Source organism: Diorhabda carinulata, chromosome 4, assembly GCF_026250575.1.
Source record: "Diorhabda carinulata isolate Delta chromosome 4, icDioCari1.1, whole genome shotgun sequence".
In the NCBI taxonomy this organism is placed as follows: domain Eukaryota; kingdom Metazoa; phylum Arthropoda; class Insecta; order Coleoptera; family Chrysomelidae; genus Diorhabda; species Diorhabda carinulata.
This window is the reverse complement of record NC_079463.1, coordinates 3,632,588-3,651,804: the sequence shown is the minus strand read 5'-3', so window position 1 is coordinate 3,651,804 and position 19,217 is coordinate 3,632,588. Positions and strand designations below refer to the sequence as shown.

At 31.8% G+C, this 19,217-nt stretch overlaps 1 protein-coding gene across 4 annotated transcripts in view; it reads right to left on the bottom strand.

Moving 5' to 3' along the window:
• LOC130892203 (protein bric-a-brac 1-like) overlaps positions 1-19,217 on the bottom strand; it is a 354,873-nt gene that overhangs the window by 20,925 nt on the left and 314,731 nt on the right. For all 4 annotated transcript variants that reach the window (XM_057797431.1, XM_057797434.1, XM_057797435.1 and 1 more), the window contains one exon: positions 9,450-9,507. In XM_057797431.1, coding sequence (XP_057653414.1) covers positions 9,450-9,507 — 58 coding nt within the window. The remainder of the gene's footprint in view (positions 1-9,449; positions 9,508-19,217) is intronic.

Sequence of the window (19,217 nt, the reverse complement as noted above, 5' to 3'; positions counted from 1 at the left end):
ATTCCTCGTCCTTAACTGACTTATTTCCACTTTTTAATTGCTTATATCACTCGTAAACAATCTTATATATTTGAGATTTGACAGATTCCATCATTTCGTAACATTGACACTTTCTTTGAACTTGAAACAAAGCTAGTGACAAACCAGAGAGAATTATTCTTAACACAGGATGTGAAACTGCACGTCCCGTACTTGTATTTTCTTCTCCATTTGAAACATTCTTCATAATTGTTCAGTATTGTTAGATCTTTCGACTATTATTAGCGTCATTGTGTACTTTACAATCGCTTCATTAGATGGTAGATGAAATATTTACAGTGTTTGTTAACTAACAAAAATGTTAACAATTATTTTATAGACATTGGGTGATTAGTAAATGTTGGGCAAACCGTTCTTTTCATTTCGAAATTTACTATTTAACTATATTGTATATTGTTTTGTTTATATTTTAATATCGAAAAATTAGTTTCATGCAACTAAGAAAAATATTTTTTTGCCAATTCGTAATGGATTGTAGTCTTACCTATTCTATATTCAGTACGAAACTCAAGCTTTCACCAACGTAAACATGTCTTATATATTTTTAAAACGTAAGCTTTTCTCATGCTTCAACAATTGGGCAATAAACCACTTACTGATGTGTAATAATTTGAAGAAGATGCGATTTTTCAGCCATTTCGACACCGTAGACTTCGTACTACGAACGACAATGCATATAAACATATTTGGAAATGTATCAATATAATAGTTTCCAAAAAGAATTTTCAACAATAAGTTGGAGATAATATTTATAATATAAAAGTAAGTAATTAAGAAACAATATTAATTTCAAATTTACTTGTTAACATTCTTGTCTGTTCTTAATCGAGATAAAACATAATGGCGAAAAAAAAACTATTTCATTCAAATTAAACATACCATTAAACGAAAAAAGAGCGAAATATTTTATTAAAAATAATACTGTATAGTTCCGAATCCTTCCGGAATGGATTTTATCTGTTCAATATTCTAAATATCAGTAATTCAAACAAGAAATTCAAATAAAGAGCCTGTGATCGCATGGTGTTAAATCTGGTGATGAGTGAGGCACGTTTTTGAGGTCTCTTTTCGTACCAGAACTGTGACAGTCACGAAGATATATTTGGTAGTTTTTTCAAGTTGAAACAAAACTTTTAGGAACTGTTTCACTGTTAAGACTATCTCACTAAAGCGATTATAGTAGCAAACCGACAACGTGGAATGCATCAAACTTGTCTTAACACATAAAACTACGTTTACATGCTTGGCAAGCCTCGATAAATATCCACAAAACATGTAAGCGGCGTGTTTAGCTTGGCTTACATAAACTTGTGGACAATCCAGGCTACTTTTGTCTTTCATTTCAAAGGAAGAGCTTGCGACGTATTTTCATGTTGTGTCGCTTACGAGTCATATCAAAGTGAACCACAAAGATAAAAAGAAAGTAGCGGACGCTTGGTCTCGACTTGGTCAAGCTTAAAAAACGTCAGTTAAAGAGCTACAGCAAACAAAGAAATATTAATGACAACGTTTAGTAAACATTTTCGCTTTGTTTTTGTATCAAAAAATGTCAAGCCAGATGCGTTTATGAAGTTTTGGAGATTTTGTTTGTTAGCCAAGCTTGGGCAGACGTGTAAACGTATCTAAGGCATTCATTAACCGTATCTCTGGTAGACCTTGTTGCTGATTAACGATTATCCGTCTTCGGTTGGATGTTGAATTGAGTTTCTACATCTTATACTTTAAAATTCATGTTTTTTTTCTATTTTAGTTCACTCTACGTACATTTTAAACCTTCACTCATACTATGCAGTATTTTATGTTTTCAACAATCAAGAGTTACGTCATATACCTAAAATATAGTAGTATAGTTTGTTGAAAATATCACAGAGTTATTTATTGCAGAAACTCTGGCATCTCGAGGAAAACAGCAGAATAAAAACTATTAACAACGAGGAAACATCCATAAAGCAAACGAGAAAAGTTATCTAATAACTAATTTCTCAATTTCTGTTCGCAATAACTATACAGGTTCGAGGAAAAATTAATTCTTATTTTAAAAATACCAACAAACCATAAAGTGTTGATCGATATATAACTATTAGATGTGATTTTTGGTGACGAGAAACTATTTTAAGGGAGGAAAATATACGTTCTCAGTGAATCCCCGTTTATTTTTAAATAAAATAACAATCTACGAATTGTATAATATAATAAAATAATTTTCCTTAAACCTGGATATTGGTAATACAAGACATAAGTCTCAATTTCAAGTTTAATAAAGAAATGGTAGCGTTTCACTAATTTAAATTTGGCGCGTCTAACTTGAGTGAGTGTGTTTATCTATGAATTGGGGATTCCCCGATATTTGTTTGAGTTTCATTTAGACTATATTATAAAACAATACAAATCATTTTCTTTTACTACTTAGATTGAGTATTCGAATCGAATAAAAGTAATTTTAAGTTTTGATTGTAATATATGTGTTGTCGCCAGGTCTAGTAAACTAAGATTAGAGATACAGCCTTTATCACAACTGTATTTTATCTTGGCTTAAAAACAATGCTTAAAACATTCAGAATACATTATTAATTACTATGAGTAATTCTAATTAACAATCTATTGGAAGGAATGTACTCAAAATTTAACAGCTATTGTTCGACGGATGGTACTTTTAGGAAAGGACATGGAAAACGTGATTTGTGGAGACCTTTATCTTCTAGACCGGGGACTTATCGAATGATGGTATAAGTGAGCACAAAGAATAAAACTCAATTAAATAAATAACAATACAAAAGGTATATAAATTATTTAACAGGAAAATGCGCCGGGCTTCATTTCGAATGCATGATTAAATGTTGGAATATTTATAAATCATTGGGAAACAAAATCAACCTTAACTTATCAATTATTCAAAGTAATATAAATTATTTACGAGTGTATCTGTTTTAAGGTGAAAAATCGTATTTAGTAGCGAGCAATATAATGTGGTTGTATAATTCAATTATACCAGGAAAAAGATATTTTTATATTTGAAAATCAAGGGCGAATTTAGAGAATTTGATCAATATCATATGCACCACCGGTCATAAATTTTTATCCATCCTATAATTTGCGCGGTACACATCAAACAAAAACAATACACACAAGAACATTTACAGATTTCGAAAAATAATCGGCGTCTATTTGATTCCATTCGGTTCTCAAGATATTCTCAAGATATGAAGCTGAAGTAGGACACTGCTTTCTGACTTCCCTGTCCAATTTGTCCCACAATAACTCAAACGGGTTGAGGTTGGGCGACTGTGACGGCAAAATCATTATTTTCGGTACATTCTTCCTTTCCAATACTCTTTGCATAGCTTCGAGGAATGCTTAGGATCGCTGTCTTACTAGATGATAAATTTTCTGGCAATCAGACCCTATATAATCTTCTTTCTTCAAAATTCCTCCAATTATTACCAAGTCTCCAATCGCTTTTTCTCCAAAACATCCCTAAACCTTCACCGAGCCTTTGCGTGTTTTAGAGTCGGGATTACCATGGATCTAATATCTCTTTTCTTAGACCCGATGACATAAACATCTCTCCCACTCTTCATGCGTCAACATTTCGTGTTCTGTAGGCTAATGCAACCTTTTAATTTTATTTTCACGTGTTAAAAGAGGTCTTTTCCGAAAAGATCAGCTTGTTTCAATATCTTTTTCATAGTAGAAGTACTCAAAGAAGTACTCTTAGATTCATTGATCTGAGCTGCTACCTCTTGACCCGTGAGTCGTCGGTCACGTTTACTGATCGATAAAATGCGTTTATCTTTAGCAGTTGTACTTTTTCGAAGCCTAGCTGAACGTTTTCTATCGTCACACGTCGAAGTTACTTTGGCCTAGATAATGAAGACTCGCGATTAATGCAAGAATTTCAACCGATAATTTCTTGATTTTACCCCTTAAAACTAACTCGATAATTTTTGTCATAATTGACATATAAAAGACACTTTTCTATAGAGAAAAATAGTTTTTTAAAAAAATTTCAAATACTTAATTTTTCAAACCAAAATTATTTAAGAAAATCTCTGGAAAATTCGGCCAAAAAGTGTCACTGATTAGGTTAGATTGAGTTAGGTTGGGTTAGGTTTTATTTTGTGACTTCGGTGCTATTTAAACTTGTTGAATTTGTATATTTTTGAAAATATAAGTTTACATATACCTAGCTACCGGTGGTATACTTTTTTATACAATCTTTCTCACTCAATTGGAATATATTCATAATATCTAATGAAGTATTTTTGTTTTTAAATATCAACTTGAAAATCTGGCCGAATTCACATGAACAAATATTGGATCCCAAATTTTTCTGGCCGAATTTACCACACGAAAAGGTTCTTTCTTGAAATGTTTTGACATGTATTTACCTATATTGTCATTTTACTGAATGAAGGATTTTTATTTTTGATCATTTTTTATAAAAAATACTGTTAAAATTTCGACATTACTAAATGATGTATTTTTCTAAAAATTTTATTAAAACTGTAGTAACCACCTACATAGATTTCTAAATTGACCTCCCGCGGATCAATTAATACTAGAAAATAACGTGTTTATAACAATAGAGATCGATGAGGTCTAGAATGGAGATAATCGAATAAAAATGGGTGCCTGATGCGATGCTGGTACTTTATATTAATTATATTTATTATAATAATACTAATTCAATTAACTATTGAAAAAATATCATTAGTACCCACTCCCTATCGGTATATAATAATTTTTTTTTTGATCATCTCAAGAATGATTAATGTTTTTCATTCCAATGATAACAATACAATTGAATGCAATTTGATGAATTCTTATTAGTACTTTTGTACTATTTTTCGACTTTTTCGTCCCCTCATACTCTTTTAAATGTTGCTTGAGATAATTTTCCTAATTTCCCGTTTCATAACCTTGTTTTTTTGGTTGATCCTTACCTTCCAACTTTTAGACATCCTCTGTTACATGTCAACACTATTATATTGGTTTCTATTGGCTACGAGGGTTGTTTGAAATATTTATTTATCTATATAGTTTTCTCAAAAAAATTGAACAAATCTCCCTTTTAAATTAGGAAATTACGAAAAATTTTCTCCAAAAGGAGAGAGAGAGAGGAAGAAAGTTGATTGTTGTTTAAATGATGACATTATTTATGCGAGGAAAGGGATATACTAGGCTTCGTCCTGATAGAAAAGATTCCTCTGCAGAGCTGGACTTGAAGTGTATTATGTTAAGAAGAAATAAAAAGATAGAAACGCACGATAAACAAACGGATCTTCGGAAAATGCAGCTAGTTTGGCAGCGGGTACAGCTACAGCTGTATTTTCTGCCATTTGACTGGTGAACCGATTTGGTGGGATTTGTCTACTTAATGGAGAATTGTCGACGAATGCGAGGTAGATTTTGGGAAGGTCTTCATATGATGTAGCTAGTACGAATCACATAATAGGCTTATAGCTCATTTAGACGGCTCGGAATGGGAGTGATGTCAATATAAACATTAACAGTATTACTGGAGCTGATCTGGCACTTGTATGAGCAGTACCTGAAAATATACTACTCAGTAGACAAGAGGTTTTTACACTCTGCCCAGAGTACCGTTCAGATCGGCCGTCTAATTGAGAATATGAATGAATGTCACTTCCAAATAAACGGATTTCTTGTGCATCTCAACACGCTCCGGGTATTGGGATGCTTGAGGACGATAGCATGGGTTTTTTGAGAATTCACCCTCCATTTCTTGCACCAATACGGCAAATGACTCAAAGATTTTGGGATGGGATTATTGAGGTAATTTTCTCCTGAAAATTGTCAGAGACACGGGAAAAACTTTGGTGTTATCTCTGGGATCACAAATTAACTTGAAAAGACAGTTTTTAACAACTAGACTAGTTTGTTTTTGAAAAAAAATGTCTCGACCGACAAAGGACGATTTGTCTAATGACAAATTACAGTGATTTGTAGTAAAAATCAGTCTCCTAAGACATATATTAGTTTGTTTTTGTATATCAAAGGTTTTTACAGAATAAAATGGTTAATAAATTGTATTAAATGTATATGAAGTATAAATATATTTATAAAAATTAAGAAGATTACTAATTAATACTTATTTTTTTATCTATGACGTATAATTTAAGCTCTTTGTACTCATCGTAAATATAATTATATATTATTATTTATAATAATGTCGTTGTAATCAGGCTTCATGAAAGGAAATATTATAAGTTGCCGTTATTTATTTAGTTAACTCGTTTATTAATTATATCAGTATAGCAGCTAAAGAAACAATTTCAAAACACAGTTACAGTTTTTAACTATAAGAAGAAGATGTTCATAGTGAAGACTTTAGAATAAAGAATTGAAAATTTTTACAGCTAAATTTCTAAACAATATGAACAAGCGCCTAGTATATAAAGTTGATCTGTACACTTAAGGGTTTGAATATGTCATATTTTAAATTAAAATTCAATTCCTCAACTTTATATTTAATCAATCACTTTGGCAACGAAAAACTGTATTTGATTATAAATAGTTTTAGATGATGTAACATAAAAGTTCCAATAAATCCTCACCATCATTGTATACTTGGGGTTTCGAATGTGTCATATTGTAAATAAAAATTGTACAACTTGAATGGTAATAATTAGATAAATTTGGAAAAATTTCTCAGTTTTGCAAACCTCATGAGCTTTGGATAATGTAAACAGATAATAAGGCAAACGAAACAAAGACTAAACTCCTGTGAATTAAAGAATATGGAGCTTTGAATGATTCAGATGCCTCTTAATATTTTTAATCATAATTGAAGCGATAAACAGAATTATTTTCGCAAATAGAGCAAAATGAAATTGCTCTATCCACACAAATAATGATTCCGAAAACAAAAACATGTCTAAAATCAATCTCAGAAGACTGTTAGAAACGGAAAACTTTCGAACGCATTATTTGAAGTAAAGGAAGTTGTTTTTCTTGTAGTACGATTCCGAAACGAACCTCTAGAGTCAACAATGGCTATTAGGTACTAAAGCTCGCTTAGGCAAATCGACAGTGAAAAAGATACTTATCTGCCTATCTGGCAGCCGCAGAGTGGTTCATAAGGAGTTCGTTCTAGATAGACTGGATTGATTTCAAAAAGGGTTAACAGATTGCGCTCAGACACCCCTTACAATTGGTTTCTACATCACGGCAATGCGACCCGTCATTGCGCGTTGTTTGTAACGCACATTTCAACTTTCAGAAATATTCCGAGGCCCACTCGTTTACCCTATACGCCAGATCTATCGTACCCAAGATAAAAAACGTGGCAATAGAAATGATTGAGCGCTGAGACATCGGAGATTCCAGTCAAAGATTGTCGTTGTCGTTGTCGTTTTTGTTTTTTCTCGGCTATCTTATCAATACTTCAAGCATGTTTAAATCGTGAGAAAAAGGTTATTGGTTTTGGATTGAATAATATGAATTATAAAGTTATTATCATCGATTAAAACACTCGTCCTTATTTCGAATCTTTATTATAATAATAATTGATAAAAATCAATTTGTTCTTAAATGAATTTTGTAATTAAGCTCCCGCACTACGTTTCAAACTATTGCCATATGATAAAAATTTAATATTTACTTATTAAATATGAAAACAAAACGAGTCTCATCCTATATTTACTCTAACAAATTACGTGGTTCATATAGGCATGCAATATTTTGTATTCAAATAATTTTTATTTGCTCAGTTTGCTTAATCCATGTTATTAAATTAATTAATATCATCGCGTTCTTTGTTGTATGGAAAGAACTGAAGCTATTTCTTTCAAAACTGAATTATTTCTATATAACATACAGAAATTATTATAATTGTAATGTGAAATAGAAAATTTTAAAAATTACGTATCCTCTTCCACTTTTTTTTTTCTATGCTTTTTTTCTCCATGGCAAGTTCTTCCATACTTACGAAATCTAAATATATTTTTGTTCATTTTGACTGAATTCTGCGGCTATTTTCCTATTTCATGCGTTTAATTTGATTTATTTACATTTTTTGATTCTTCGTCCCATAACTTTCGTTTTGCGCACAATTTATGTATTTAGTATCCTGCCGTTTCCATCCTTTCTTCATCAGAATTAATTTTATCCTCTTCTTCTTTTATCTGCATTTCATTATTTGGATTGTGCTTATACCTTTCACTAGTACTGTTGGTTTTTCTTTTCCTTGGAAAATTCCTTCTCGGATCTATGTCTGTTATAAACCATTGTTTTTCTTCATGGATGTTCTTACTGAGTAGATGTATGAAGGATTGAATCAATTTTACAGTACTGAAGAAACTGTTTACACTACCACTACACCAACACTCACAATTAAATTGTCTGACGCGCGTTTCTATAACCAAGTTATCGTCTTCAGTGTTGGTGTAGTGGTAGTGTAAACAGTGTGTTCAGTATGAATATCACCAACGGTTCCAGAAATTTCAACTTAATCTTAAAGTCCCAATGAGGGCGGGATCAGTCAATAATAAGACGCGAAACGACCAAATTTATGCCTACGTACCAAGCTCATGTTTCCTTTTCAATTATTGTAAGCACTTGTGAACTGATTTTCTTTGTTAAAATTTTATTCCAATGAAGTGTTATTCCTTTATCCAGCTTTTTACGAAAACTAAAACCCTAGACAACTAATAAATCATGAATAAACATGAATGTTGTCTATTCGGATCAAAATCTGGGGATATTCAAACATTCCGTGTGTGGATGAAATTACATTTTTCCTACTATTTCCCATCTTTTTTTCCTTATATACCTATCAATTTTATCATTTCCGTTGTTGTTTCATCCTCCCTCAACCTTTTCTATTTTTTTTCTATTACATTTCAACTTTCTTTTTGGTTGTTTCTTCTGTTTCTTTATATGCTAATTCAATTCATTAAAGCGTTTCCTATTAATGTTTTCATCTGTTGTGTTTATTTTCTCATATTCTTTTATGTTGTTTCCGACGGTTTTATCGGTCAGTTTATTCTCTTTATTCTTTCATCTAAAAAGAGATTCATCTGCCATATTTTCAAAATTTTTTGAATTCTATTTAAATGTGGCGCAAAATCTAGGATTCAAACAAAGCCCTTTCGTACTTTTTTAGTAACATCTTAATTAACTTCAATTAATTTTTATATGCCTAAATTCTACAACAAGTATAATATATTATTCAAGTATTTCGGTTTAAATCCTGAAAATTTAGGATTAGTATATTCTTTGCAACATCTTCACACTTATTAATAAATGTATCACCTTGTAGGTATATTATATTGATATAGTTTCACGGAAAACTTTATTTAAACATCATAGTAATGGTGAATTATCCAACCAAACTTAACGAGTACCTGACAAATCACAACTGTATTATCAGTTGCAATGAAACTTACCGGCGATAGATGATGTGGAAGCACCAAGCCAAGCATGCGAGGATTCCAATAACTTTGCCTGAAATAGAAAATTCAATATTAAAAAATTTATAAAAAATAACTAAAATAGTGACATAATTATTTCTTCAGAAGTATTTGTATCCATCAATAAAATTATTTCTTTACATGGCCTCCTAAATCAAATTATTTCTAAACAATTTTGTTGTTATTTAAAACGAATTAAGGGAAGAAAATGACCCAACTTAATCTCCTTTCATCTTCATACACTTTTCCCAGCGAAGAATCGTCAAGCTCCTCAAAATAGCCATTAACCCCCCACATAACCACTTCATTGTTGGAAAATCTTCGACTACCGAACCATTTTTTTCAAGTCTGGGAACAGAAAATAATCCGAGGGGGATAAATCTGGCAAATAGAATGCATGAGGTAGCAATTCAAACTTTAAATAATTAATTTTGGCCATCGCAATAAAGAATGTGTGAGCTGGTGCTTTGTCTTTATGAAAGAACACTTTCTTCTTTTATCCATGGTTATGGAACGGCAAATATTCGGTATTATTTCTGTGAAACATTGCCAAACACTCGATTGAAACGTCTTCACCCAGCTTCAACGCATCACCCATCTTACGCACAACTTTTTCATGTCTTCGCAGGTCGTACAGTCTCGTTTGAAATCTGCTACTCAATATTTTACTGCGCACTGATACCAGCATAATAAGTAGACCTCTCACTATCAAAAGAGAAAAATGGAGCTTATTAAGTATAGAGAAATCTTTTTCTCTTACTGCAAGCAGAAGAAGCTATTGCTACTCAGCAGAAACCAATAATTGTATCTGTTACTGATTCTCCAAGTAAGTATGTTACGATATTAAAAGTATTAGTTTTCTATTGTATAAATGTGAATTGAAAATACACAACACGATACTAAATTCTGGCATAAATCAGTAAATTAATCTGTTTATCACAACAAAATAAAATTACTGTTGCAGTGCTAGCTAAAGTATATTAAATGGTGTCAATCGGACCAAATAGTGTATTTACTATTTAGTGTCGTCACTCGCAGCTGATTGGCACATCGTCTGTTTCTGATCACGTGATGAATTTAATGAATTTCTATTATTAAAATAGTCATGTTTCTAAGAAATAATGAAAAAATGTTTGTATTGGGAATTTTTGTGACTGGGATTATGAATTTATTTTTGACCAATGTCAAATAGGTTATCGTGGAACATTATATGTAATTGTTACTAGAAAAATGAAGCTGAGGGACTCGAAAAATAAACGACTTTTATATGAGTTAAAAGAGAAAATGATATGCGAAAAAAATAGTGGAAAGAATGTTGTGTACCAAAGTTATCGTTGTTTAGATGCTTACGATATCTTCGACATCTTAAACATCAATGCTACTTATGTTTCACAAGCTCAAAATATGGCAAATGTTGTCTACAGAAAATCAATTTTTTTTAAAGCTTGATAACAAGGAACTATGAGAGAAAGCCGGACTCAAATAAATACCGATCAATACGAAATGCTGTTTAAAAACACAATTACCGTTAAATTTTTTTTTCTTTGTGTTATTATATTCGCATATAAAATTTATTTAAATTTATTTTGTTTTCCTGCAATTAGATTATCAGATATGCAAATGATTCACCTTTCTTGACATCACAAGTTGCGTAAAGAAATAAAAAGTATAATATATATCATTATAAAACTATAAATAGGTATTGTTTTCAAATCTGAATAATACTTGACACTTTACCTCTCGAATGAATATTCAAATATACGCGTTTACATTATATTGTACAATTTCTAAAATAAAAAACTTATTGAACGTTTTTAAAACGGCATAGATACACTAGGAGTAATTGTCAATAACCGTAATTATCTGATAGATAAATTTAATACATCTTCAATGGATATTTTGCAATTATAAAAAAGGGACACGAGAAACAACTTTTCTCTGTGTATCGTTAGTTTCTCATTATTATTTATTCAGAAGGTGTTTATTTACTATATACTGTTTTTTTAGTATAATCAAATTCATCTCTATTCACTTCTTTTTTCTATCTTGACATCATCCACCTCGTTTACTAACTTCCATGGTATTTTATCATATATATCATTTATGGTAAATACTTCTTTAACTGTATTTCGCGAATAATTCTATTTTTCTTTTGGAGATTTTGAAACTCTTTTTTCTCATATTCCAATGTCTCCTTTTTTTCCTCCTTACGGTCTATACTTCAGTTTTTATTATTACTTAATATCACAAAGTATCGAGACACTTAATATTTACTTCTACTTCAAATTACTAATCTAGTTTCAGTTTGCTTGATAACGCTTCATGATCCTTTGATTCTTAGGATTGAGTTTAGCGTTGCAATAAATTTTCTTATTTGTAATTATTATCTTTATTACCTTTTTCATAATCGATTGTCATTTAGAAACTGCCCTGAGTTACTTAAAGCTACTAAACTGCCTTCTAATGACTGCATTAATTCTGTACATTCATTCTAAGAGTATTTTCTTTGTTAATCAATCGGATTTTTAACTAATTTTTGCATGTATGCTCTAATTTCAGAACCTTGAAGCTTTGATACAGGTTCTATAAACATCTAGAACAATAGTTCTCTCATACATATTAGATGGAGCAACTTATTACAAATTATAGTATTCACTATATACGAGTGCCGTTTTTTTTCAACCTCCGATAGGTTATAAATAAAAGACAAGTTCATATAAAACAATAATTTTATTACTAAAAGATTGGTACACTACTACAGACCTTGCATCTTCTGGAACTTCCCTAGGCAAAGCAGTAATGGTAAATCTGCAGTTTCCTCAACCATTTCGTCAACTCGTTGAATCAGGTCTCCTGAAACTAGAGATTTGCGTCCTTGGCCCCTTCCACCATGCACATCATTACGGCCATCTTCAAACTTTCGCAACCATCACTCATGAAGTTTTCCCCATACACACGACTAATTCTCCGATGGATTTCTGCAGCACTATGGCCTTCAGCAATTCACAATGCGGGAGCATCAATAATGGAGAGAGGGTTTACGTGGCGGTGGCACAACGCCGACTGACGCCTGAATGTCAACTTTCATCTGACGACGTGCGGTTATGTCTCACTATGGTTTCCTCTAAATTAAATTATGAACGCCGCCGTTAAAAACGTTTCTTTATAACTTACTCATTTTGGTCTTCCCTTATTGTTCATTTGGCACATCCTTCAGGGGTCTGTTACTTGCTTTCGCGGTCTCCATTAGACATTTAGTTGTCGACAGTAATTTTTGATGATAATTAACCGCCATTATATGCTGTTATTGTCATTAAACGACATATGACTTCTTCTTTAACGATTTTGTCAATTTTTCAAACCCTTTACTACGATACTTTGTATAAAAATCCCCACAATAAGTGGAGGGTAGCGAATTTATAAATTCCCTAGAGGTAAGATGGTTAATAGGAAGTACCTAGTTATGGAGAAATGAATTTGGTATATCCTCTTTTGTCGAGACATATGGTGACACATGACACATAATTTTTGGTTTCATTGAGTCAACAAGGCGAATAAAAGTGAACTGTGGGGCGTAGTTTAATGAAATATGCGAAGCGAGACTGAATACCCTTCATTTTCGCCGAACTGATAATTTATTTTAATAATATTTGAATTCGTACTATCCGTAGCCTTAAGGATTTCCGGTAAGTGCCGTTGGGTTTAACTCGATATACTAAATATTGTAATTATTTTTCCTGCGAAGATTTAATCAAACTGATCGTTATTTTTTGAACTACATTATGTCGAAAAAAGGATCGTGAGATTTTTCAGATGATATATTATTACAGTAAAAAGAAAAATGATATAAATCCATTCTGTTATCGTTATTATTGGAAACTCTAAAATAAATGCATCGCCTCAATGCTTCGGGACACCAGTTTTATAAATATATTCAACACGTTTCGAAATCATCATTTTTATAACGACGTCCCGTATAATAAACCGCATACCTTTTAAAAAGTTTATTAAATATTTTTATCGTTACATTAACATAATGCATTCAGCAAACAAAATCAGATAATGTTGACATAAAGATTCTCATAAAAAAAACTCCTCAAACGAAGATATAAATATCAGTTTGCGAACCGCCTTCCATCTTCATATTAACATTTATTGTTGTTTGTTGTAAACGATGAAATTGTAACCGACATTCCGAGTGTTGTTTACGATCGTTCGGTCTGATATTGATGAAGACAATCCCTTAAATTTGACATCTATGTAACACAGCCTTTCAATAAATAAATACATCACAGATGATAATAAAGTATTTTTAACAAGCTAGACAGGCCACCGTTTGTGAATGGCCTTTATGTGGGAGCCTTCATAAACTATGTTATTTTGTTGAAAATGCCGATACGAGGAACAAACGATAAGATGTGACAAAACAAAAATATATTACCATTTATTTGATAGGATAAATTAACATTTTCAGGTTTAGTATTAATATTGATGTAGTTTAGCAACATACTGAAGGCTCAACTTAAAATTAGTAGTATTCAGATACCATTAAATGCATTCTTCAAAATTTTCTCCTTACAATATTAATTTAAGTGAAAAAAATCAAGAAATATTACTTTTCGGAAACTAGAAATCTCGAGAGAAATAAATGTTTTAATGTTGTGTAAGTGAAAAAACAAAGTACAGAATTAGTGTATAGTTGAGAAATTGTCTGCCTATAGTGAAGATATTTAACATATAAAATAATATATAAAAGAAACATAATTATCTAAAGTAACAAAGTGAGTAATTTAGTGTTGAAATCACATTTAATTTTAGTTATCCTGATTCGGAATTTATGTTTTATTGCACTAATGAAACTGAGCATCCTTCTTGTCTGCTGCATTTCGCTAACATAGGACAGATATCACAATACTTGAAAAATAGATTGGGAAATCATCAATTCATTTACGAGGTCGCTGAAGACGAATTTTAAATTCTGTTTTTCTAGAAGGTTAAATGGAAATTGAACGAAAAATTCTTAAAAATGGATTTTATAATTTTTGATATTAAGCTTAAGTAATCATGATTTATTTTTTTTTTAAGTAATTCAACTGATTATAGAACTTAATAGCAGCGCAGTCGGTCTTGGAGCTCAATTATGAAATCTTAGTTTTCTTATTGGAAATTAAAATCTGAAACTTCCTCACATACTAAATTTTGATACTAAATTTTTACGATTGAAAATACTTAGAATTCGATGCGGCACATATCTAAACATTCACTACTCATTTAATAATTATTTTATTATCATTTTTAGAAATTTTGCAATCATTTTACTCGTTTTTCTTAATTTTTTTTGGAAAACAAAAAATTCGTATTCATCGCCATCAAAAAGTTATTATAGAGACTAGTATCTACTCCGTGGTTATTTCCATCTATTTCCGGTTGGGGTTGTACAGCTCGCTTGATATGATTTCATCATCAAACCAAGAAAGAATAAAAAACGCATTAATTGCCAGAGATCTTAGACTTCTATTCCATACGATCCCAGGTGTAGTGTTCTGGAGTTTATTAGTGTTCCACACTTCGAGAGAATGTGGATAGAGGTTTCTAGAGTCTTCAGGTGTTTGTTAAGGCCCTGATAGAGCTCCTGTTACTATTCGTAGGTTGTTCTTACTTAGATTAATACATTCAGCAGATCTTCTCTGATTAGGTCAGGAGAGTATTTGCCTTCCTCAGCACTCGTATGTTGTCCCAATATTTGGATTTACTCCTATCCAACTTCTTTTCCAATGATTCTTGTATTGTTCTGTAGCTGATACCACTGAAGGGTTCGGGTCCTATGAAAGGCTTGTCTACCCCTTCTTTAGCGAGCTTGTCAGCTATTTCATTTCCCTTCGCTCCGGTGTGTCCCGGAATCCATTTATTTTTCTTATCTAGTTCGTTTAAGGCAATCCCAGTTTGAATTTTATGATATTGGAGCTTAGAGCTCTAATGGCTGCTTGAGCATCGAACTGAATGATGATCTCCTGTTTGCGATAGTTCCTCTCTATATTGAGCCGAACACATTTTTCAATTGCACAAATTTTTGCTTGAAAAATACTTGTTGCGTTGCCCAGACTTTTAGAGTGTTTTTCTTAAAGCTAAACTTTTTCGATGCAAAGTCCTGAGGCATGTCCCAGAGTTGGTCATTATTTAAGAACGGGTTTTTTTTTGGACATTCTAAGTGATGTTTTCACTGCCACGCTTTCCAGAACTATGTGGAGAGGTGGGAGATTTAGAATAGCTTCTAGTGCAGCTGTTGAGCAAGTTTTCATGGCCCCAGTTGCACATAAGCAAACCAGTCTTTGTACCTTTGAGAGATTGTTCCTTGTGGTATTCAGACTAGTTCTAGTACCCCAAACTACTGTAGATCCCCAGTACGATCTCTACAACCCCTTTCTTGGTTTTGGTGATTATCTCTTTTTCATATTAAAGTGTAACATTTGAAAAAAACCAAACAAAAAACGAAGATTTTTGTTTGTAGATCGTAGAAAAGTCGTTTGCGTTTACCTTCCCCCGTATCGTAGTTTTCTTTACGTGGAAAAAGGAAAATGAACGTGGAAAATACTAGGAAATCACGAGCCTTTCTGAATTTATCAGAATCATACATTAAACTCCTTTATTTCAAATGAAGCGATATTTTTTCTTCTTATCTATCTGGCCTGTGGAAGAACTATTCATTTCTAAAGTGCTTTTACTTCCGAAGTAGCAGAAAATCATTATAATATATATATATATATATATATATATATATATATATATATATATATATATATATATATATATATACACCTTTTGTGGCAGCGACTTGATTTATAGAAGTTATAATCTCGATATAAAAGTAAATTATAATAGTGAATTTCTGTGCATGTCGACTAACATATTATATTATGACAAAATGTATCATTACGAAAATAGATTCACGACTACTGGTTGTAGCTGACAGTAATACAGAGATGCCTGACGGCTACAAAGATTATTATACCTTAAACACAAAGTTGGAATATCTTAATTACATTTAAAACGTAGATTCAATACTTGCTAATATGTGATATTTCTCTTCAGGAAAATTCTTTCTTCCTGTCGAGTTAAATGAACAAGAATTAATTTTTCAAATAGTAGCAATTATTTTGATATGAATATGTTCGATGTATTTAAGAAAATAGCCAATTAGTTTATTTGTTCCATTTCTTTAATGTGTGTAAAAAAGAACTTTCTCAACAGTTCAGAAATTCTTAGTAAAATATAAAATAAGAATGTTGATGAAACGTGTTGATTTTCAAGTGATCTATTGCTTCACATATATGTCAACAAAGAAAACACAGAAATTATTTTTCAGCGTAATCTTTTAGTTTCAAAGACTTTTCCCAGCGATGTTCAATAAGCTTGATACCTGTTTTATAATAAGAATCGTTAAGTTCCTCAAAATAGCCATTATCTTGACTACCCACTCAATTTTTCTAGTCTGTAAACAAAAAATAATACCAAGAAGCTAAATCTGGCGAATAAGGTGCAATTCAAACGTTAACTAATTAATTTTGGCCATTGCAATAACGGATATGTGAGTTGGTGCGTTGTCTTGATGAAACAACACTTTCTTCTTTGTCAAACGCGGTTGTTTTCACTCGATTCCTTCGTTCAAACGTTGCAATAAGTTCGCCGTTAATAGATTTTCATTTTCCAGAGAGTTAATGAGAATTATCTCACGCACATCCCAAGAAACCGACGCCATGACCTCGCCTGGAGATGAAACGGTCTTTGCCTTCTTTGGAGCCGGTTCTTCCTTTTCAGTCCATTGTTTTGATTGATCTTTTGTTTCGGGTTCGAGTGATAAACTCACGATTCATCCATGAAACATCTTCACGACTTAATTTTTGTTCCATTCTGAGCAAACGCGGCACCCATCTTGCGCACAGCTTTCTAATGTCCAAATTTCCAGTTAATATGCGATGTACCACACTTTTTGACATGTCTAATCCATACCGCTGGTCTTCGATGACCAACTTTTTCCATGTTTACAAATTCACTGAAAACGTTCACTATTGATGGATACGAAACAAATACTAAACAACGTGGCATCTTCGAACTTGAAGCATACGCTGTATAGACTGTGAACTTCTTAGACCATCCACGTATGTTGTTAATATCTGATGACTTTACACACCTGTTGCATATTATCATGCTCAGGTGTGTTATAAACAAAAAAAAGTGAGTTTAACTTCGAGTATCTCGAAGGCTAATGACAAACTTGCTACAAAGAAATTAAATATTTACATAGAAAGTGTTTAAAGTTAAGAATCTTTTTTTGCGATGTAAATTATCATCAACTATCTTTTTATTTTTACTAAAAGATCTATCAAAATGACAATTTTTTAAAATTGCAATGGTAAAAATCGATACGAATATTAAGAATTTACTATACTCGACAACGCACTGATCCAAAAAATATCTGTGCGTAATTTGGATCCATCTTGTGAACTAATTAGAATGTTATTATAACTCTAGATACTTTCACTATTTAGTTTATTATTCTTATTACTAGGAAATGTGTAAAACAATACAATAAATTTTACAAAATAACTTTCTTTCTTCAAAAAAGTCAAAGTAATCTCAATATCTCGAAGTTTGTCTTAAAATTTGTACTCCTTGTATAAGAGGAGTTGACAAATACGTGCGGTTTAAATATTTTTCGGACAACTCTTGTACATTCTAATGTTATCCGCTTTCCTGCATTTTTTAACGATTACATTCTTGCTTTGCAAATACTTTCCAGGCTGAAAGACACACATATAGGAAACCCACCACCACTCTTTTATAATAACTTCTGTTCTCTTTCCGCGGAGCGCATCCATTTAAAAAAATACATTTCAACTGACACAAGATATACTTGATGGTTACTAATTCCCACCGTTTTAAAACACACAATGCACCACACGTTTCGTTTCAATTTTCATTGTTTCGTATTGAAAAACATTTGTTTAAATAAAAGAATGGAATAATATAATGATAGTAGTTGTATGGAAACCATGATCAAGATCTGATTGTTCGGAAAGTAATCCTGATCCCGTTCACGGATATTGAACAAGGTAAACAAGCATTTGGTTTTTATTTTAATTCTACTTCGATGATCAACTCTATAAATGGTGATTCCGCCTTTCTATCTCAGTATATTAGTGGGTAAATATGATCAGATTGCCGGTTGCTATCACTATAATCACTTTAACAATAAATATCTGCGATTAATATGTAAAAATGAGCCTCGATTAATCCTGGATCGGAAAGATCTAACAAGTATGCACAGATGATGACGTTTCACTAAAATTTACAAACATTTCATTAGTTTTTTACACTGATTGACTTAATGATGGGTTTAAAGGGAGCTTGCCCAACGAATATTCAATGCATCATACAAAAAATTCGCGTAAATGAGTTAGTTACTTTGTATGTTTTTAAAACTGAAAAATCCTGAACAATTCGTGTTAGTGGTGATGGTGAAAATCAACGTCAGCGATGATTACATCGACAAAAACATGAATAACAAGTTAGAATGGACGTAATTAACAAAAATACCAAAGGAATTACAAATTATATATCGACGGGCCCAGAAAATTCATTTATCAATGTAGAACGCTACGTTCATAGTGCAAGAATCATCCTCCTGGATGGCTAATTCCTTAAATTACACTTTCAGCTTCTGAAACTTTCTTTTCCATACTTGCA